At 34.5% G+C, this 23,921-nt stretch overlaps 1 protein-coding gene across 1 annotated transcript; it reads left to right on the forward strand.

Moving 5' to 3' along the window:
- Incenp (Inner centromere protein) lies at positions 1-20,724 on the forward strand. The gene is made up of 7 exons (XM_065513646.1): positions 1-172; positions 237-396; positions 458-1,114; positions 6,543-7,509; positions 7,576-7,693; positions 19,019-19,688; positions 19,758-20,724. Exons 1-7 carry the CDS (start codon positions 104-106, stop codon positions 19,949-19,951), a joined length of 2,835 nt encoding a protein of 944 aa, XP_065369718.1. The 5' UTR covers positions 1-103; the 3' UTR covers positions 19,952-20,724.
- The last annotated feature ends 3,197 nt before the right edge of the window (positions 20,725-23,921 follow it).

The raw sequence follows: 23,921 nt of genomic DNA on the forward strand, positions 1-23,921 counted from the left end.
AAAAATTGTTTGTTTATCTGTTTTGTTTTAAATATTTTTTGAAACAAATTGCTTAAAATACATTAAATTTTGTGATATTTGTCAATAGAAATACAATAAAAATATGGAAGATATAAATAATTTGCTACAGATGGTTGAAACATATCCTGTTCAGTTGGAACAAATGACAGAAGTGAGTAAAGAAAAAATGCCTAATTAAATTGATATAAAACTAGTTATTTCTTATCAAACCATAGGAATTCTTGATAAAACTGCGTGTGATTTTGTGGGGACAAGAAGCAGCCGTATCAGCTGCCAATAAAGAAAAACTAGAGGATTTTCCAGTGGCGTCACCACAACAGACCAAAAAGCGTGTCAAGCGCTTGACTTCCTTAAATGAAGATAATGAAGCGGAAGGTATGTCTAATATTATGAAATAATTAAAACTTAATTTATATTACCGTATATTTTGGTGCAGATAATTTGCAAAAACTTGCAGTTGGTGGCAAGAATTTAAAAAAATCACTTTCACCTCGTAAAAGCAAGCGATCAAATGCAGAGCTATTAGCTACCGCTGAAGCAATCGAAGATGATAATAAAGAACAAGGAATGCAACCGCCTGTGGCAGCGCCAAGAACACTAGATAAGACCTCCGTTGCCGTTAGTGCGGAAGAAGTAGCGGGGCATACAGAAGATAATATCAGAAACTCAGATGCAACAAATCTCATGCCACCACCGCCCGTTCCTACCGCTTGCGTTGCTGAGGAAACGTTAAATAAACGTCCAACACGAGCAGCCAAGCTGAAATCTGAAAAATGTCTTAAAGAGCAAACATTGAAAACAAAGTTACGTCGACCAACTAACGAAGAAATCAAAATTAAATTAGAACACGAACAACGACCATCACAGATGCATGCGGCCACCATAAATACCACTACATCGAAACTTGCAGAATTAACAGTTTCAAGTGATGAGACGATTGCAAGGGATTCATTATTAAGTAAAAAATCCGATGAATCAGTTGTTGTTGTCCCTGGCAAACAACCCTCAATTGTCTCAGTTAATTCTGATATTGAAGATTTGCCATCGACAACAGATGCCACCGATGTTAACAAACCAACTACAAAGGGACAAAGTGAGTATGATATAAAATTTTTAAAATTTAGCACTAGCAAAACGATTGGTTTGAGTTGTATTATTTTGCTTTTGTAACTCTTGTTTTTATGAATATATTGGCTTAAAAGTGGATTGATTAAATGCGTTCTAGCTTATGAGACAGTTTTAAAAAAACCGTAATAGTTTAATAAAATAACGATATTCAGTTTATTAACATTTGTCTGCCCTATGGCAGAGAGCATTAAGTCAATGTTAATTACACAATTGAATTATGATCAGAAATTAAAAAATATTTCAAACACAACGAACGCAAATGTATTCCTCTGAAAAATAGTAGAATTGGATATTTGTATACCCTTCACCTAAAGTATGAGGTATATTGAGTTTGTCATTCCGTTTGTAACATATCGAAATATCAGTAGAGGGTACCTGGGCAAGTAGTGCAAAGGATGGAGTCTTAGTTACTTACATAAATGTTATGTGTTTGACAGAACTTTATTTAATAATCAAAAGTAATGTACGTCAAAATAATAGCACCACGACATTCATATTGTTATATAATAGTATTACGTAAAAACTGTTAAATTACTTTTTGTTGTTTTTGTATAAATATATACTTAATTCAATGAACTTTCAAACCTTAAAAATAATTTTAAAAATTAGATGTAAATTTTAAAGAAAAACTACATAATATATAAATACCTAAGAAATTCATCAGTCAAAAAAATAGCACCAAGATAGAAATCGTTAAAATAAACAAAAATTAACCAGAACAAAATTTTATTTAGTAACAATTATTATGGTTTGTAACGTTCTTAACACGTTATTATTAAAAGTAAAATATTGCTGTCTTTTTTTTTCGTATTTTTTTTGGGCAAAAAAGAGACTGACCACCACCTACCCATAAATATTCTAAAATTTTCAAAATTTTGTATCGAACTTGTATGCCAAATATATTTTTTCATTCCCCAAAATAATTTCATAAATATTTTTGGTTTCCTTTTACCCTTTTTGTGACTTTTGGTCATCTATTTTTAATAAAATTGTGTTTGGGGATATCGCTTTCTGTGTCACGACATTAACCTTTTAGCTTGAAACCCAAATTTATATCAGTTTATCATTCCTATGGTCATAATTTCTTTGATTTATATCTGAGTATGATTTTATCAAGCATTTGATCATATAAGATTGAATTATTTATTCCACATATTCAATATATTCTTCGAATGTTATAATAGAAAACAACAATATAACTATAATTTTAAAATATGTGTGTTTGTAAGATAAGATGAATATGTTATCTTAAATTTTGGTTGAAATTGGATTCGGATGACATTCTATATAAGTCTGATTTCAAACAATATAATTTGTTTAATTATTTGACCAAAAAGTGTTTTGGTACTTGAATGTTGAAAAATGGTAATGCGACTTCAGAAATTTCAGTTTTAATAGAGGATGTTATATTGTTGTTGGTGAAACTTTTCTAGGATTTAAATAATTTAAATTTTGTTCTTGTAATGGTCAGCGAATAACTGCAACACTAGTCGTCACTTTTGACCACAGTGCAGAACATAAATGCCTGATTCATAGAGAAACATAGAGCGGAAACTAGAAAAAAACTCAAACAAAAAACTGACTCAAAATAATCACACATACGAGTGTTGTTTTTGTTTTCACATATTTTTTTCTACTAATACATTCTCACCACTTCGGTTTCTGACAACTGAGTTAGGTCTTTGACAGGATAGTTTCCGCTCTATGTCTATTCTCTATGGCCTGATTTTCGAAAGGGTTGGCCAAGAGTGTTATGAAAATTTATATTTTTTATTTCAACGCAATGTTTTTTAAAACAATTTCTAAACATCTATAAATAGTTTTATTCTGAATGAAGCTAATTTGTATGTTCAGAAATCATTATTATTTAAACTAGAGCTCACATATTCCACTTTTTTTGTTACTAACAAAATTTGAAAAGTAAAATTAATTTTTTTGTTTGTAATTTTATTCATTTCAATATAAATAGATTCAAATTATAATTTTATGGCGATTTTTTAAAACGAAAACATTAATATTCTATATTTTTTCGACAATTTCTTACGTATAATTGATTGAAAAGTTAATATTTCTTAAAGAAAACTTTACTCATAGAAGAAATAGAGATTAATTAATGATCTTATATTAAATTTAATTAAAATTACTATGGAAATTAAAATATTTCCAATGTTAATTGCTTTAAGGTTCTGTGGTGCTATTATTTTGGCCTGCACTGTATATATTATTTACAATGTATGAATAACTTAAATCTAATAATACAACAGGGTGGTTATAATATATATAATGTTAATAGAAATAATATAAATGTAAATAATATAAAATCTTATTTACATAACAATAGAAACAGAATCTGAACTGATCTGAAGATGTTCAACGAATCATAGAAGACAATTTTAAACTGAAAAAATCTGCAGGTTATGATTTAATTGCACCTTCCATGATTGGAAATCTACCAGTATTACTCAATGTCCTTAGGATTTTTTTCGAATTATTGGAAAATCTCCAAAATTAGCATCACGGAACAATTGAGCAAGTTAACCGCCTAACTGGAGAGATACGAAAATCTTTGAATCAAAAAAAATAATGTTCGGAAATATTTCTAGATGTTGCCTGGCTTTTGACAAGGTTTGGCATACACAAAATATAAATCCTATTGCGTTCTAGTACATAAAATACTAGAGTCTTACCTATCGGATCGCTTGTTTAGGATAAAGTGCGGCGATTATGCGATCAATGCTGGTGTTCCTCAGGGAAGTGTTCTGGGACCAACACTTTACCTTTTGTACACCTCTGATTTGTCCGTGTCCGAAGAATTAACCATTTCCACCTTTGCAGATGACACTGTAATACTTAGTTCTCATGTGGACTCAAATGTGGCATCTAGAAACCTAGATAATTATCCGAGACGTGGTTAAAAAATTGGAGAATACAAGTAAATGAAATCAAAAGTAAGCAAATAACGTGACACTAAATAGTGTGAACATCCCACAGTCTGATCACGGTACATGGTAGTCACTTAAATAGACTCCTTACTTCTAATTTACACTGCCCAATCCACCATCAATCGATATTAGAATAGGCCTTAACTGCAATGTTATCCTGTATAAGACAGTTTTAAAACCAATTTGGACATACGAAATCCAAATTTGAGGATCAGTAAGGAATACCAGTATAGATGTCTTACAGAAGACATAATCCTTATAAAATTCTAAGACGATTAATACATATCTGTTTGTTGAAGGCTCGAAATAGGGTTCTAATGGACCAAAATGTCAGTCACCCTCCAAAAATGATATTTTTCAAAAAATGTTTTGCTATTTTCTTTAAATATATTACATATAATACTATAAAATTTTGGCACACGTCCTTTTTATGGTAAAAGGACAAGCTCTGTTGAAAATGGTAAAATTCGGTCCTTAATTTCACTCATCCCCTCACACTGCGGCCAAAGGTTCCTTTGTGTGGCCAAAAGTAGAAAAATGTAGAAAATTAACCAAAATATATAATATATGGGGGTTTTTGGGGTCGCTGATTTCGAATTCGATATTAGAATTAACAAATTCAAAATGGCCGACTTAATATGGAGTCAAGTCATACGAAAAAACGTATAAAAAATAAAATGAATTTGCTAATTGTAAATTTATTAAAATTTAACAAATTTAAAATTGTGTAATGCAATATGGCGATGTTACATACGAAAACAAGTAAGAAAGTATGGTCGGTAAAGCCCGACCAAATAATACCCTACATTGAGTACTTTCAATAATTTTTTTTCGTGAATGATTTTCGGAAGTTGGTCTTATATGGGAGCTATATTGTACCAATCATTTCGTGAAATGACTTCCGTATATATAAAACATATTAGGAGCGAAATTTGTGTAGATACCTATATAAATTAAACAGTTATGACAGATAAAGTCCAAATTTGGGAGGATAATTGTATGGGGGCTGGGTTAAATAATGGACCGATTTTAGCTTCGCCATTGCGCTGAAACAAATGTATTTACCAAATTTGGTCGAAATAAAAAATTGCGAAATTTTTTTGCGCACAAGGCTTACATGGTTAGCCATCCAGACAGACGGACGGTCAGACGGACATCGTTTAATCGACACAGAACGTGATCCTGAGTGGTGTCTCCATCGGCTTTCGCTTCAATCAAACCCAATTCTTTTTTAAAAGCTCCTTGTATATTTTCTTTATTTTTTTTAAACAAGCTTTTTCTGTATAAATGTAGTAAAAATTCAAAGCACCGAATCCAACAATTTAACCCAGATATGCCGACTGTACTACATGTAGTTCTTGTTTACAGGATACATCACGTTTATCAAAATAACATTTTTTGTTGTTCACATACTTAGTATTCACCACTACCTCATGGGAGATTGTGTGATCGCATTATTTTTTGCTACTATTTTTGAGTTATTGAATTTTTAGTTTGTGATATTTTCAAAATGCCCATATTTAGTCATTATGGACATATCTCGTTTGTACTGAAAGTAAAATTTTTGTACATTTACAAGTGAATAAATACTATATTTTTTTGGAATTTATATTTATGAAGAGTAGCTTGATTGTTATATGCATGAATGTTTCATTATTGCGTTTTAGTTTTTTTGTTGTGACCCCAAAGTCCTATATATAGGACGACTTAAAAAACCACTTTTTTTCAATAAATTTTTAAAAAACTTTAATTGCTCTTTTTTTTATTTCTCATTTGCTTCCAAAATAATATAAAAATACTTTTAAAATGATCAAGCTCAAGCCCTCGGCATATCTGGGTTAAAGTTGTACAAATATTCAACGGGCAGCTACGGGCAACTGAATTTTATTTATTTGTTACACAATACTTTTACTTACTACCTCCAATAGCTTAGAGCACAGGATCTAGCAAGATAAAAAAGAATTCATTCAATCAAAAAATAAAAAAAAATATTCCTTACATATCCTTTTCTGTGGCGTCATTTTTTGGATTTATTTCTTGTTGCTTTTTGTGTTATATGTATATATAGAATTAATAATACATTTTTATTTTTACAATAATTCCTAGAATATTGTTTTTAACTTCAAAGCCTTAGCCCCATTATCTTAATCTTCGAAAAATGCAACGATAAAAAATAAGACATTGAGAAAATGGGGGTTTGTGTAGTACATACATATATTTGACTTGCTTACGAAAATATGGTCACCGTAACCATATACTACGACCCACACCTGCGTTTCCACGACAATTATATATTCGCTCCGGAAGTTTTTCCCCAAGGATGCACTTTCGACGACAACAACCCACACCCAATAGAAGTTCTATGACAATTTTCAATTCAATCTTATATCTTAACTACTAATTTTTTTTTACTGAAATAAATTCTAAAAAAAAAGTAATCTTAATTTACAGAAAAATTATCCGAAGGTGAAGTTCGTGAAATACGTATTAAAATTAAACGCGAAAAAGTCAGTTTGTCTAATCAAGACGAAGTACCACCACCAGAGGCCCCATCAGATGAATCTGTTTTCAAAGCACCAGATGCATTACCATTGCCAATACCTTCGGCTAAAAATGATATCACCACGACTATGGAAGAGTCTTCAATGGCCAGCAGCATATTATCATCAACTACAAATACTACCACCACTGCAGCACCACCAAAGAAGGGACGTAAGAAGAAGGATGTTGTACACAAACCTATTAAAGTTGAACGTTTTAGTGATTTAGATCCTAAACCATCACCAATCTCTTCGCGTACTCGCCATGGCAGTTTAAGTAAAACTGAGACTTCACCAACAAATGAGTCTAAACGACCAGCATCAATATATGAGGACGCAGTTGAAACACCACCGTCTCGTAATTCAAAGGAAATCAATAATGCTACTGTATCTATTGGTGGTGGTGTTGTCAATGAGACAGTTAATCTTGGTCCGGTCATCGATACCACTATGAATTTGGGTCCTATTCCAGGTGATGCGACATTTTGTACTAATCCAGCACAGACAACATTCCAAGTGGCTCCCGGTCAGACAACGTTCATTATGGATTCAAATCCTAATGCCACCGTTACATTGAATAAACTTTCGGGAGCTGGTGCTATAGCTGATGCCACCTTTGATATTAACCAAGTTTCGAAAGCGGGTAAAGATAAAGATGAGGATACTGTTGGTCAGCGTTCATTTGAAACTGCTAAAGATACGTCCATATCTAATGATGATAGTCTTTTGACAGAAGAAGATGAACAGGAAAAACCAATTGTAAAAACAAAATCAAAAGTGTCGTCAGCCTCTGCTAAAGCCAAAGGTGCGTCGAAAACATCCACCTCAGCCAAAGGTACTGGTTATAAAATGCCAACACGTACACAAGAATTGTTCAAGTGAGTGTTTAATATGTTCTTTTTAAATAATCTTTGTGTGTATAACATGTTTTTATTAAATTCTAGTCCCTCGGCTCAAAGTCCAGTGAAAATGCGAGTAGAAGCATTTGAAAATGCGGCTGCAGCTGCAAATGAACAGTCTAAACGACCATTGCGCATCAAAAAGGAAAATGTAACACCAACGGTAAGTCATAATTCTAAATTAAATTTGTATAATTTTAGCAAAGAATTTTTAGGGAAGATCAATTCCTTTTTTACTGAATTCATTTGTTAATATTTTAACAGACACATTAAGAATATATGGTAAAATCCCAGAATTTTTTAATCAGGTATGTTCTGACACTCGCACTATTGTCAAATCGCATATGAGTTGCAAATCGCCAAACTTGGTTTAGCATGTTCTGAAATTCACGCGTTTTGCTAGTGATTTGCCATCACACAAAACTCCTCATTGTTCAAATGTATAACAATTTTAAGCAGCATTATAGGAAAAATAAAAGGCTACTTCGTTTAAATTATTCACAGCACTGTCAACTTTAATTTCTAGAAGATTATTTATTAGTAGTTTTTTGAAAGCCAAATTTCTAGCGTTTTTGTTGTCAAAACACTTGTTTGTCGTTTTCAAACATATTTTAGCAATATGCGCTTTTTAGTACATGTACGTATGCCAAAGTTTCATCTGGATTTTTTCCAATTGTGATCATTGGAGCATTATGTTGCTTTCATTTCTTAGGATTGTTAGATTTAAAGCATTCCGCTAAAACTGTGAATTCATGGTTTCGAAGGCACAAAATCTAAATATTAATCCATTACATGGATATTGTGAATTCGAATCCTATTGAGTGCATCTGGGAACAACAAAATAATGTTATTGGATACACCAAATCAAAAAAATAAACATGTGTTGTGGAATAAATTTCAAAAGACTTGGGCATTCCAGAAACAACTATTCCTAAACAGTTTCAATTCAAATATTTATCACATATAGAACTGGTTGAACTTTATTAAAAACAAGTTTTTTTTTTAATAATTAATACAATTTTATTGACCAAGCCCATTGGGCCAAATATGGCTTACAAACTACTCACTAACAAATGTTACTACATAAATTTACAATCGTTTAAAATAATTTGGATATTAAAGACTAAACTAGATATTAAATTAAACATGAAAATTAAAAAAAAAAATAAATTAAATAAGATATGATATAAATTACGTTCAAAATAGGAATATTTATAAATTTAGTTATCTTCAATTTCATGATCATTAACTTAAAAATATTCTACAAGCTTGTTTCTATAGTTATTATCTGATAAATTAAATCTTCTTAAGGATTTGGGTGGAATGTTCCAAATCCTTGTAGTTCGAACCTGAAATGATCTCTCATAAATTGAACTGTTAATTCGAGGATAAATTATTTGTGGATTCCTTTAAGATTTCCAAAATTCAAAAAGTCTTACCAAGTACTCAGGGGTATCCGCTACAATAATCTTATAAAACTGCAAAAGTAGCCTAATCTCTATAAATCTACTAAATTTCAGTGTTTAAAAAACTAGACTACAAGTAGCAGTAGCAACGAAAAAACACAAGTAGTCTAGTTAAAAAATTAATAAAAACTCGGAGTCAATCAATTACTACTACTACTGCTACCTACACATTTTGGTAGCAGTAGTTGTAGTAGTACCAATAAAAGAAAAATTTAAAAGTAGCAGACTAATTTATTTTCTATTGCTACCTTAAAAAAGAAAAAGTTTTGATGTAGCAGAGTCATTAGTTTTTTTTTATTAATTCTGCTACTTTTAAAATTAGGAGTAATAGAAGTAGTAGTTGAGGTAGTAGAAGAAGTAGCAGTTGAAGTAGCAGCTAAGTAGCAGTTGAGGTAGCAATAAAATAAGTCAAAAATAAAAATCTTCAGCCAAAAAAGTATATTTGTGTAAGTTGGTCGTGTTGTAAAAAAAAGTTCGGCTTTTTTGTTATACACACAGACAACACCATCTTTCTGTTAGCAACACGAACAACTGAGACGAATAAAAACGAATAATTCTTTTAAACACTCTCAAAACAAAAACAACATACAGTGTTTAATTCTGTCAATTTTGGTGTTATGACTGAAGATTTTCTTTTTTGACTACTTTTATTGCTACCTTAACTGCTGCATCAACTGCTACTTAACTGCTACCTTATTTCTAAATAATAAAAATTAAAACTCGATATAGAGCAATAGCAATGATTTGTATTTTTATGCTACTACTTCATTTACAATTCATGTTTTATTACTACTGCTCTGCTAAGAGTTTTATATTTTGAAGGTAGCAGTAGTTTAAAAAAAACAAGAAAACGAAACAAGACAAATGCTACTGCTACCGCTACATACACATTTTTGAAGCAGTAGTTGTAGCAACAGTTAAAAATTGGTTAGTTATCGTAGCTTTTTAAACACTGCTAAATTTACACCCCAAAAAGTTAATTACATAATCAGAAACATGTGATCTAATTCTAAGATTATAAACAAATCGTATAATTCTATTGAATAGAAGATTATACCTACGCATCAATTTTCGTAATTGAAAACACAAAAACAACTAAAATGTGTTTTCAAAATTGTGCGAAAATTGCATATTCAATTATCAAATTCAAAACATAATTCAGTAGAAAAATCAGATATATTTTGTTTTTTAGCACATGAATACTTGATTCAATTATGAATTAATTGAAACCAGTTCAATATGTGAAAATACTTGAATTGAAATATAGTTTTTTCTGTGATATATATGAAATTTGGGAGATCTAGAATCAGAGATGTCAGAACATTTTTTAACAAAATTAAATTTCTATAAAAATATAAATTGTCCCTATTATATTTTCCAGTTGTTTTTATTCGAAAATAATTTTTTTTGAACATTTGGAATTTGTTTAATATCTTTTATTTCCATATATTAACACATTCAAGCGCTGTATTTAAAATATCGAAATTTTTGTCGTCCCTATCATTTTTTCCAACACTATATAACTTAAACAAGATTATTCATTTAAAAAAATAAAATGGAAAATTATTTAAATAACCCTTTGACGACAAAGAATTTTCCGCTGGAAATTTTTAAAATTTTATTGTGGATTCTTACTCGGAAATGCAACATTACGAGACTAAGGTTTAGGTTTAGAAGGGTGTACACTAAGTGTACTTCCACCCAGAGACCTTGAGGTCCATTGTGATTCCCTTCGATAGAGATAGAAAAAGATAAAGATAATAGCATTAGAATAAGCAAAAAAAAAGAAGTCCAAAATTCCGTCTGATAAAAAGAAGAAGAAAGAAAGGAAAGATTAGTCTTTTCACGGATTTGGACCTGCCGTAGAACTTCCCTTAAATAGCCACCCTATTCCCTTAATGAAACCTAGTATGTTGCTTAGTTTGCAGCCAGCAACATTACCAAGTTCATCCAGAAATCTATTTCCTAGCCATTTAAGTCTGTGACCCTGTAGCATAGGGCAGTTGCACATAATGTGCTCTACTGTCTCTATCTCCTCTGCATCCCCACATACTCTACAGAAGTCCTGTGTGTCAGTATCCCACTTTCCCTTAAAGGCTCCAATTGAGCAATGACCGGTTATCACTCCTACTAGAATCCTGAGATTGTACCTATCCAACTCTAACAGTGTCCCAGTCGCGTTCGCATTCAGTCTTGGCCATAAGGCCCTGGACACTTTGCAATCTGTTCTACTGCACCAGGATCGATTCGTGCAGTCCCGGAATCTTTCGTAGATTACCCTGTAGTAGTGACAAATGGGTGGTCTAACAGCCCGTTCCCTAGTGTCATGGTCCAAATCGGAACCATGTCTAGCAAGTTCATCTGCTACCTCGTTACCCTGTATATCACAGTGCCCTGGCACCCAACACAATCTCACTGAGTAGTGTGCCAATAGCTCCTCCAGAGCTCTCCTACAGTCCTCTACTAGGTTGGAGTGTACTAAATGACATTCCAAGGCCTTCAGTGCTGCCTGACTGTCTACATATGTTGTCACTGCAGACCCCCTATTGATGTGTGTCCCTATCAACTCTGTGGCTTTCCAGATCGCGAAGATCTCTGCCTGGAAGACGCTACACTCGTTAGAGAGTCTATATGAGCGCTTGATGTCTTGGTCGACCAAATATACCCCGGCCACCGTACCAGAATCCATTTTGGAACCGTCTGTGAAAACTGCGCACCCATCAAACAGTTGATGGGGGTGAAGCACCAAAGCTGAAGGTTGCGACCTTATAGTCAGAGATTCCAGATGGAGTAATGCCCTGACTAACAAGACCTGCTTCATACAGTATCATAGTGTGTCCTATCCGCAAGGATTTCACTAAGGAAGACTCAGATAGTCTGAGTAAGTTCCTTGCTGCCACACTTTCAACATATATCTCAATGGGTAGTAGGTTCAGGATTATATCCAACGCCGCCTGCGGGGTGCTGCCTAGGGCACCTGTGATACCCAGACATGCACATCTTTGAGCCTTGTTGAGTATAGCCCTGTAGCTACGTTTCCTCATTGCCTCCCACCACACTGTGCAGCCATAAGTAATAATAGGTCTAACAACAGAAGTGTAGATCCAATTAACCATACTCGGTCGCAAGCCCCAGTTTTTGCCAATTGAGTTCCTACATGTATAGTAGGCATTAAGGCCCCTTTTCAATCTTTCCTGCGTATTTATTTTCCATGACAGTTTATTGTCAAGGAAGGTTCCTAAATACTTGGCTCCCCCTGATAAACTCAGCTCGACGCCGTCTAGTTTCGGCAATTTGAAGTTCTCTACCTTATACTTCCTAGTAAACAACACCAATTCTGTCTTTGATGGGTTTACACCCAGCCCGTTAGTCTTTGCCCAGGATGAGAGATCGCCAAGCGACTCCTGCATGATGTCACTGATAGTTGAGAGAAATTTTCCCTTAATCAGGATCACCACGTCATCCGCATAGGCGACTATCTTCCTACCCTTAGATTCGAAGGTCCTGAAGAATAGGATTAACCGCCAGTAACCACAGCAGAGGAGAAAGAACTCCACCTTGTGGTGTACCTCTGGTAACCCGTCTTCTGATCACATCGTCCCCTAGGGTTGAGTTGATAATCCTGCTTTCCAGCATTAAGATTATCCAACTCACTAGAAAGTCGTCGACCCCAAGTTCTACTAACGAGTTCCTAATTGCCTCTGTCCTGATGTTGTTAAAGGCACCTTCTATATCAAGAAACGCAGCTAAAGTATATTCCCTATGCTTCAGACTGTGCTCTATACAACCGACCACTTCATGAAGCGCACTCTCAACGGATTTACCCTTGAGGTAGGCATGTTGAGCGTTGCTAATGAGATGTGTATCTATATTGCTCCTTAGATGTAGATCTATCAGTCGTTCTAATGTCTTCAAAAGAAAAGACGATAGGCTAATAGGTCTAAAATCCTTTGGTTTCGAGTGGCTGGCCTACCGGCCTTTGGTATGAAAACAACCTTGACCTCTCTCCACCCACGCGGCAGATACCTCCTACTGAGACAGGCCTTGAAGATATCCGCCAAAAGGAATAATGCCGTATCCGGGATATTACACAGCATCGCCGGAAATACTCCATCCGGACCCGGTGATTTATACGGGTCGAAAGATTTTACCGCCCAGGCTAGTTTTTCCATAGTGACTATTCCCTCAATTTGTCTAGAGTCATGAATAGTTCCCTCAGGCATGTTAGCCCCCTGATCGTCAGCCCTAGTGCCTATACTTTCACAACCAGGAAAGTGTGTTTCCATAAGCAGGGAGAGTGTTTCCGAGCTAGATTCCGTCCATGAGTTATCAGCTCTTTGAATATACCCTATGACCTTTGGGTCTTTGGATAAAATTCTCCGAAATCTTGACATCTCATTGACGCTGTCAACGGATTCACAATAATTCCTCCATGAAGTCCGCTTCGCTCTTTTCAGATCTCCCTTGTATTTATTGAAGCACACCTTGTAGTTGTTCCAGTCTCCTTGTAATCCAGTGAGCTTTGCCCTATTAAAAGATTTCCTAACCGTCGACCTTTGAACTTGAAGTTCCTTAGTCCACCATTTTGGCTGTTTACGCCTACCGGGAAATTTCATTGGGCATGATGACTCATAGCTCTCATTTAATAAACGGGTGAAATTGTTCACCGTTATTTCCAAATTGGGTGGTATCAGTTCACATAAATTAAACTGTTCAAACCCAGTACGTACCTTATCATAAAAGGTTCCCCAATTTGTCCGCCTAGGATCCCTAAATGGTACCCTTAAGGACGAGTTAAAATTCAAAGTGAAGGTGATCCTACTATGATCCGAAAAGGAACAGTCCGTGGATACCCTCCAATCTCTAACGAAATTATCATCTTGGTTCGTCAAGGTCATGTCTATAACCGCCTGCCTATCTTTGTTCCTAAACGTGGGCATATTGCCCTTGTTACAGATAACTAGATTATTGACAGTTATGAAATCATAGACGCACTCACCTCTTTTATTGATATCAGCACTGCCCCATTGGCTGTGATGAGCATTTGCATCACATCCCATAACCAGGATAGCACCTCTCCTTTTTGTATACGCCGTTAGCTCCTGCACCTCATTGCCTGGTGGATCCACTGCATCATACGGCATGTACACCGAAGCCAAAGTCAGCGTCCGCTCACCCCTGGTTTCCCTATTCACAACAGTGATGTCACCGCACCTAAAAGAATGAGAAATTATTAGTTTGAGTTCTCTCCTTGCCAGGATACACGTTCTTACCTTGTCCTCAGTGGACGGGATAAATAACGTGTATCCCGCTATCCCTAACCCGCAAACCTTATTTTGGTTAATCCAAGGTTCTTGGATCAGGGCCACATCGGTCTGGGATTTGGTGAGAAAGGTTGCCAATTCTGTTGAGGCCGCTTCACAATGATGCAGGTTTATCTGCACCACCAGCAGCCTCTTTGGTAGTGTCATGTTTCGAATACCGAAACCTGACAGTGCCAAAACCAAAATTGACAACCCCTTTCACCTTGTCCAAAATCTCGAGGGATTTACGATCCACTGCGAACCGGAAATCCCTCCCGTTGTTCTCCTTACACACCATGGAGGCTACCGCCTTCCATTGGTCTATAGGGAGATCAACATTCTGTTTTTTCAACAGTGCCAATATGGTTTCCACCGGTCTTACGGGTGGAGGAATCCATACTGTCACTATTGACCTTAATGGTAATTCTGAAGCGCGTATCACTTCAAGTTTTAAGGCTGGATTAAGGTCGCCAAGTTTCCCAACTACGGTCCTTAAGAATTCAAATGAATTTTTATTTCCGCAGTTTATGACCTTGACTCCCTTAGCCCAGTCAGCACCTTTAAAAGATACGTCTTCAGAGCTACCACTATGGAAAGCCATCTCATCCAAGAGTCTAGCCTCAAGCAGCTGCCATTGATCGGTACTAATCTTCCCATCCGGATCATTCCGATCAATAATCGCTGCCTGAAGATATACGTCCTGACTCAGGGACTTCTTTAGCTTCTTTGTTGACGAGGAAGGCTGGTCGTCCCCAGATCTAGCCCTCTTAATGGTCTCCTTTTGGGTACCCTTAAGAGTGCTAGATGGGGTTACACCAGCATTCCCCGAAGCCTTGCTGCATCCTGGTGTCTTCGATGACGAGGTTTGAGGACCACCGGATCCGTTTCCCTTAATGTTACCCATACGGGCACCCTTAAGAGAATCGGCCGGAGGATTCTTCATTCCCTTCGCACCTGACCCCATTATGGGAGGCTTCTTGTTACCATCCACAGTTCTAGCCGAAGCACCGATTTGTAGGATGGTAGAAGAGCCCCCCTCCTTAGTTGTTACCGCACTGCTAGTGGTTGGAGCTGTCGACCTTATACCCTTTTGGGTGTCAGCCAGATCGACAGCAGCTACCACTTGCTGCTCAACAGGAGAAGACTCTCCCAAGAGTACACTAACAGGGTCGTAGATTCTTTCAAATCTAGCGACGTCCTGTCTGTGTTTCTTGAGAAGGTACTTCTCCTTTGCAGTTAATGACCCAGGATCTCTCTTTCCCATCTTTGCCAGAAAGGCTAGAGATTTCCTAGTGCCATTTTTTGCCCTATCCTCTTTCGTTCGGCCTGGCTTATCAGTGTCTCGTGGAGTGGCATTAGGCAACTCCTCCACGGCGGCCTGCCGAACAAGATTGGCGACCTTAGCGCCATGTGGATCATCTTCTGCCGAACGGCTTCTTTGGTTATCCTTGTCACTAGCAGTGGGAGGGGATGTTTCCGTTATCTGATTCTGAGCAGCAATCATAGTGATCTCATGCTCATCATCAGATAACAGAGCCAACTCCTCCAACCTCTGAGTGGCACTAGTTTCCCCAAAGGAGTCTTTCGACAGTCCCAAAAGACCATCCACATCCGGTTCACTCGCCTGTCCTTCATGCTCCAGAATCCGAGCATGTACGTCTGTCAGGGTTAATTCACCCTCTAGGGTGCTGTCCGAAACCCCCCCTTCCGATTCCCTAGTTTCCCTAAAATCGCAAGTCTCCTCTGTAGTTGTTTTTGAATTTTTAGGATCTATTTTGTTCCCACGAGTAGGCACGTAAAGACGGACCATCCACGCAGTGACGGCGTGCGTGGACTAGGCAACTACATTACAACAGCGTATTACCCTGACGCTGAGGGGAGCTGTTAGCGGTTAGTTTCTTTAGACACTAACTAACCATCCAGGTCCTCGGCACTGCTACCACTCACCTTGACCTTAAGAGTGTATATGTTTCGTGACCCCCCAGGTAAAGCCTCTACTATACAAGTGGCGAACTCAAGCGTGGATATCACGAGACGATATATGTCATAATAATTGACGCGACAGCTACTGGACACACTATCGCCCCAATATCTTGACAAGATGAGTAACCTTTGGTTAATACGCTCCTTTGAAGTCGCGACTTCCTTTGCGAAAGTGCCAGGAAAACATGCTCAATCGCAAAGGAGGTCTAGACCACAGAGTGTATATAAGCCCTCGCATCGCTTCAAGATCGTTACCCAGGCGAGACTAAAGTATTGTCAAAATTTAAAAATTATTACTCCTTCTACGAGAATAATCATGTGTTCCATTCGTCGTCAAAGGTAAAAATTTGGGAACAAATGATTGATTGCATATACGGTCAGGTTTTATACCCAAAGGTATTTTAGAAGTGTTTAATACAGTTTGAGAGTTCGACACACTAATATAGTACACAATTCCCCAAACGAAATGTTCTTTTCCATAAGTAAAGAAGAATTGAAAGCAATGAGTATCCACAAATATGATTGCACTGGTCTACGAGGAAATATATTCAGTACCGTTTATGTCCAAGGTTGTGATTTGATGCAGTTTTGAAAATATTCTTTCAAGCTTACATTTTGCTAACAATGCTGAACAGCTAAGCCGACCCATTATACCATTGAGCCTTCAAAATACGGCCAATAATATATAATTTTAACTCAGCATTTGGAAAAACTTTGACCCAAGGCAAATAATTATCAGTCTATAGACGAGCATATGGTTAAATTTATATATGAAAGACAAACTCATAAGCTGGGGAGTTTAAATAGGTTATTTATACTGATATATACACAGGCAAAAAGGCACAGAGAGAGGAGGTTGACATTGGCGAATCCGTGGTTCAAGATATGACAGCAGACCTAGAAAATGTTATATTTCGATAATATTTCAAATAATCCAATATTATTATATAAACTTATGATCAATCGAAGATGAGATTTTATGTTCGTCTGTTTTTTTTTATGGATGTAGGTGGACATTATCAAACAAGATAGAATGCAGGAGTCAGGACAAAGAACTGAATTGATAGTCGAACAAACTAAAATTTGTTTCGCATGTAAAAAACAAATGTGCTTTGCTGGAATAGAAATTGTTTTGAATTTTATCAGAACTAAAGGCCCAACTATAATATGCATACACTAGTTTAAGTCAGCTTAAGCAACTGTGCAAATACATATAAAACGAATGTGACAAACTATAATGTACTTAAGAGAGTTTCGACAAGTTTCGTCAAATTTTATTTGCTTAAGCAAAGAGCGAAGCTGGTCGCACATTCCGTAAGTTTGTTTATTTTATACAAATAAAATAAAGAAAAAAAGAAAAGGATGAAGAAAATTAATTTATTTTCATAAAATAATAAAAAATACGTATTGTTTTTAATTACGTGTTGCACATAAATGTGCAAATGGGGCTAAATTGTTTTGAATGCACGAAAGTATATTATGGCCACCTAAAAGTTTCTTCGGATTTTCTTAAGCATTTGACGGACTTTTCGTTCGGTTTCGACATTAACTTAAGCTAGCTTATGCATATTATAGTTGGGCCTTTAGTTCGATTTTTATTTAGATTTTATGAACCATTACAGGATCTCATAATTTTAAATTAATATTTTGTGTTTTTTTTTATTGTCTTTTACTGAATTGTTAGTGTTTTCATTTTTTTTCAATTATAAAATATTAAATAAAATAAAAAATTTAAAAGAAAAATCTCCTTTATTTTTACCTTTGACGACGAATGGGACACATATGTCCCATCATATTTTCAGTCCCCCCGGGAAAAGTATAGAACCGATTCGAAATGCGATGGTCAACAAATTTACATAAGGCATTGGTACATCTAATACTAAAAGTTTATCCAACAATATCAATTAGAGCTCGAGATATAAGAAAACTAAAATTTTCCAAAAAAACATACAAATTTCTGACTTTGAGAAGCCCTTAAGCCCAACTGAAACAACATAACCTTAGTGTTAACACGAATACCAAAGAATACATTTGTTTTTTATCGAACAACACCGCTTATAACAAAATCCAATGGAAATTGTGGCTGTAATGACGAAAAAAGCAAAAGTTTCCCATTAAAACGAAAATTTCTTTCGGAATGAAACCACTTACTCTTTTCAAAGTGGAATGGATATTTCTTTGTAATTATTAGTTTTTCTAAAATACTTAGGGCCAATTATGTTCGTAATAGTGAAAGTTAACTTTAAGGCTACCTTTTTCTATTACTTAAAGTTACCTTTTACTATTTCGAACATAAAGGCAAATTGTAATATATCAATTTCTTTACAAAAAACTTCAGTTTTGTTCTAATATAAAAAACGATGTCGAATTAAAATCAGAAATGTAGAATTATTACATATTTTTGGAATTAATAAATTAGACGGAATCTGAAGAACCTAATACTAAATCGATCGGAATAAAAAATTTTTGGACTTGACTATTCCGAACAAAATGTGTGACAGGCCGGAATATAAAAGTACTTTTAAAATGTTCAAGCAATGGACATACGACACTTAAAGCAATTCAAAAAAAAGAAAGCCCGATTTTTGGCCTAATCCGAAACCTAATATCGGACTCAAGTAATATCCGAAACAATTTCAGATAATACTCTTTGAAACGTTTAATTAACTTGTCATTTTTAAATAAACTACGCATAAAAATTAATGTTAACATTACATTCATGTTTTCCATTTTTAGTCTGTTACAACACCAGTTATTGGTAAATTACCAGCGCCTGCACTGGGACGTTTTCTCACGCCAACACAAGGTTCCAACCTTACTACTGCCAATAGTGCCATCGCAAAGAAGGGCGCTACAAGTGCATCGAAAGCATTACCAATGCCTAGATCTGCTAATGCCTCAAGTTTGCAACGCAGTAATTCAGCAGCCTCAACGAAAACACTACAGCGCGAAAATAGTGGTGATGATTTCCGTAAAGGCCTTCACAATCTCGCAGAGGAACGCAAAAAACAACGCGAACAGAAGCATTTGCTGGCCGCTCAACAGCGGGAGGCTAAGGAACGGGAGCGAGCTGAACGTATGGCCAAATTGGCAAAGGAGCGTGAAGAGAAACGTATATTGAAAAAGCAACAAGAACAGGAACAAAAGAAACGAGAATTGGAAGAAATTCAACGAAAGTTACGTCAACAACAGGAGGAAGAGGTAGCCAAATTAAAGGCGGCCAAAGAACGTGAAATGCTTTTGCAGATGAAGCACCAGCAGCAACAATTGGCCAAACAAAGAATGATGCCACCACCACCAAAAACAACCACAAAATATACATTTGAAATGTTGCACGAAGATGATTCAACAGATGATGAAGATAAAGTCTCCTACAAACGACCACCTCCACCATCATGGAGTAGAAGTAATAATTTAGAATTCCAAACTTTACTTATATTTTCTAATGCCATTTCCATTTAATTTTTCTCACTAGGTCATGTACGTGGTCCATATATGTTAAAACAGGAGTATACACCATCAGCGTACATTGACAGTTTCTTCTCTGTACAACCAATGACACCAGATCTTAAAATAATCTTCCCCAATATAGATGCTCGTCACTTGAAACGAAACTCGAGTGTTCTGTGGTCTACGCCTCCACGCTACTCGGAGCTGCCCAAATATTAAGTTTAAGGTCAAAAAAAGAGGATAACCTTATAGCAATTGTTGTATTATACATAAAACATTTGCCTACATGTGTTTTCTTATCGTTTAAAAATATGTAGTACGTAACTTATTTTTAAGTTTATCATTTGCTTACAGCTCCACCCCTTCATCGTTATTATATGTTTAACCCTTTTACATTAGTTTATTTATTGAGCTCGATTTTGTGGTTTAGACATGATGTCTGAACTACTGTAGTTTGAGTTCAAATTGTATCAAGGGTGGAAAAATAGTACCGAGCTATTGATGTCTCTGGAAGTTCAAAGCTCTCACTTATGATTTGCTGAAAGAAATCTATTTTATTTATTTGTATTCATTTATTCATTGTTCTATATTTCATTTATATACTATAATACTGAATGTATATACATACATACTAGTGTTGTGTGAACCGGTTAATTTAAAATGATGACTTTCGGTTAACCGCCATGTAAACCGATTTTTAATTCAGACACATCGGTTCAAGTCAAGCATGCATTAATGCTCTGCTGATTTAAAATGCTCCTTCGAAACAATTGTTCTAGTACATATTACAATAATTGTAAATAGTTGAGTTTACTTACATAATAAAACTATTGAACATTAATCATATGCATTGAAATTCTTTATAATTCAGGATTCTTACTGATGACTTGGTAAAATATAATTAGATAAATGTTTAATATACATAAATTCGATTTGATCAGTGTTTTGTTTTAAGTTTTATTTTATTAATAAATTGTAAAATTAAATATTTACACATACATATGTTTAATTATTTTTTAATTAATAATTTTCAAATCTATCCAGCCCAGGGACGGAAAATAACAGTTATTATTTAATTTTTAAAGAAAAAAATGCAAGCACAAGAAAATATCGGAAAAAAACTTGATAGTTATGAGCCATGGTTATGAGCTAGATTTTAATAAATTCCTATTTTAAAATTTTTTATTTTTTTGAGGAACAATAAATGTTATTTTTTCGAGCAAAAATAAGTTATTTTTAAAAATTACTTATTTTTTTTGTAAAAAAATACTTAAGCATTTCATCTTTTCTATTACAGAATGGAAATGTTCGATTCAACTTAATTTTTTTTCGCAAAAACATAAAATTCAAAAAATATTTTTTTTGTGACCAAAAATCAATAAATAACTTATTTTAGCTCAAAAAAATAAGAAGCATTAATATCTTATTTACTGACATTTATGAAAAAAGTCATAACTGTTACGATCCCATGTTCCTAACTATTAAAAACTACAACTGATATAGATATGTAGAGTATTTATTTCACCGGAGTATTTTATATGCATATGTATAAACGTATTGTAAAAATAAATGAGTCCTTTCCATGTCGGTTATATCGGTTTTGTCGAAATCCACTTTTCTTAAAAGACGAATTTCGATTAATCGATAAATCGGTTTAAATTCGATTTTTTATAAACACTAGTAGGTATGTACGTATCCAGATACGAGTAGCATTAATTTAATTGTGCAGTATTTGTTTTGCATCGTTTAAGAATTTGAAATTTATTTTTTCTATGTATAATAAAATTAAAAAAATAAATCATTAAACCATAAATACAGGTATGTTCTGTAATCCACGTGATTTCAAATCACATACCGTTTTAAAATCACACGTGTGATTTGTGCCTGTTCTGTAAATCACACTGTTATTGTATTTTTCGGTGTGATTTTAAATTTTCGAAAGCACAAGAAAACAGCTGATTCGTTTATTTTAAATGTTTTGTTTTGCAAATAATTTTGTAGAAATATTAAAGTGAAAATAAAAAAATGCCTGGAGCTTCTGTTATATCTTTAATTGAATTAAAAAGAATGGAATTACATTTTATAAAAATTTTGCAAAAACTATGGCGCAAGCTCAACCACTATGTCAAAAAGAAAACAAAACAGCAAAGCTGCCACAGTACACAATTGCTTTTGGTTACCACTTGCTTTGCATTGCATTTTTTTTCCAATTAGCGCAAAAAACTTAACGCATATTGATAACTTATAATATAATCTAACAAATATTATAAATTTTATGACGAATTCTATAATTAATTTAAAGATATTGAACATATTTTAGACAAACATTAAAACATTTTAGTCTGACAAGCTTCCATATATTTCATAAACAGCTGACAACTGAAAACAAACCTGAAACCACAAAAGAAATCACAAAAGCAAATAAACTTTTTACAGCAGAAAAGGTGTCTCTAGATTTTTATTAAATTTTAAGTGTTTTTTTAATAAAACAAGTAATTCTATAAGAAAATTAATAAAGGACATATTGTTTAATTTATTTAAATAATTTATTTTAATATTTTCCATGCAATAGCCGCAGAAATAACCAAGTGATTTGAAAACATTAGTGACTTTGTTGAACGTTTTAAAATCACAAAATTATGTGCTCAGAACACCTTTTATGTGATTTCAAACCACTTTTATAAAATGTGATTTGCAGAACATACCTGATAGTCGAATATGTTTTGTCATAATCACTGTAGAGTTTAGTTTGAAGATAAAGTACAAACTATTTCTTATTCACATTCGTCCATCGTGAATCAGTGACGCAAAAGTGTTCTCTAAACCAAACATCAATCGTTAATTTTATGGTTATCATTCACACAGGCCAGATAATCGCAATCCGGTTCTGCAAATGGAGACGATTTTAAAAACGAGTGATTTTCAAAGACCTATAAAGGACAATTTGATGTTCTATAAACCACACGATTTAATTAAGATATTGCGTAATCAACAGGAAAACCCATGTTGACACCAAAATTCATTGAAGTGTTAGCGGCTGTTTGTTCAACTACTGGTGGTAACCAGTTAAGGACAGAATCTTAAATGGAATATTCCTAAGTGCACCTGTTGTCATAATCACCACCAAAATAGACTCATCCTTCTCTTCATTGAGAAAGCTTCTACAGAAGTCATTGTAGGCCATTCCAAGACTTCTTGCATCCTATTCAAGGATGTTTGGCATTCGTGGACCAGATTCTATGTCGAATAAACATCTGTCACAGATTTGATGAGAACTTGATTGCCTGATAACTTGTTATAACTCAGTCAGTTGACGGCCCTTTTGGAATTCTGAACCATAACCTAATATCAAAATATCACCTCCGTCAACATGATCCTCTTTGCTCTAATCGCATTGAGCCTGGGCGGTTACTGTGTAACACAATCCGAAAACGAAAATGTGTGCTAAAAACATTTGGGGTATTCACATCGTCTGCTATTAGTCATATTGTCGTAATGTCCTAATATATTATAAGTATTATTTAATGACAAAACAATAAACATAGTTCAAATCATAGAGAATAGACGTAGAGCGGAAACTCTCCTGTCAAAGACCTAACTCAGTTGTCGAAAACCTAAGTGGTGAGAATGTATTAGTAGAAAAAACTATGTGAAAACAAAAACAACACTCGTATGTGTGATTATTTTGAGAAATTTTTTTGTTTGAGTATTTTTCTAGTTTCCGCTCTATGTTTCTCTATGGTTCAAATAGTGTTATTAGTTTAGAACTTTTTTGTTTGAAACACAACAAAAATTTGTTAAAACTATCATAATATATTAGGACATTATGACAATATGAACAAATAGTAGACCTTGTGAATACCCCAATTGTAATTCGAAAAGATTTCCGTTCGAATCGAATTAGGGAGTAACCCTCCAGAATGCCGCATTAAATGCTATTTTTGTTGGTCATAAATGCACAGGGATCCAGTTTAGTAACGTAAAAAGAGAATTTGTTGGATTCGTACGTAAGACTACTGTTATCAGGATTGATATTCTTCATAAAACCTTATCGAATAGTATACACAGAAAAAATGGTAACAGTTATTAAGTAATTTAAATTTTTTTTTTGAAATATGATTTAAATTTTCAATAATTTTTTAATTCAGTATGTTTTTTTAATAATCATATCAACAATTTCTTATAGATA

The sequence above is a fragment of the Calliphora vicina genome, chromosome 5, assembly GCF_958450345.1.
Source record: "Calliphora vicina chromosome 5, idCalVici1.1, whole genome shotgun sequence".
In the NCBI taxonomy this organism is placed as follows: Eukaryota; Metazoa; Arthropoda; class Insecta; order Diptera; family Calliphoridae; genus Calliphora; species Calliphora vicina.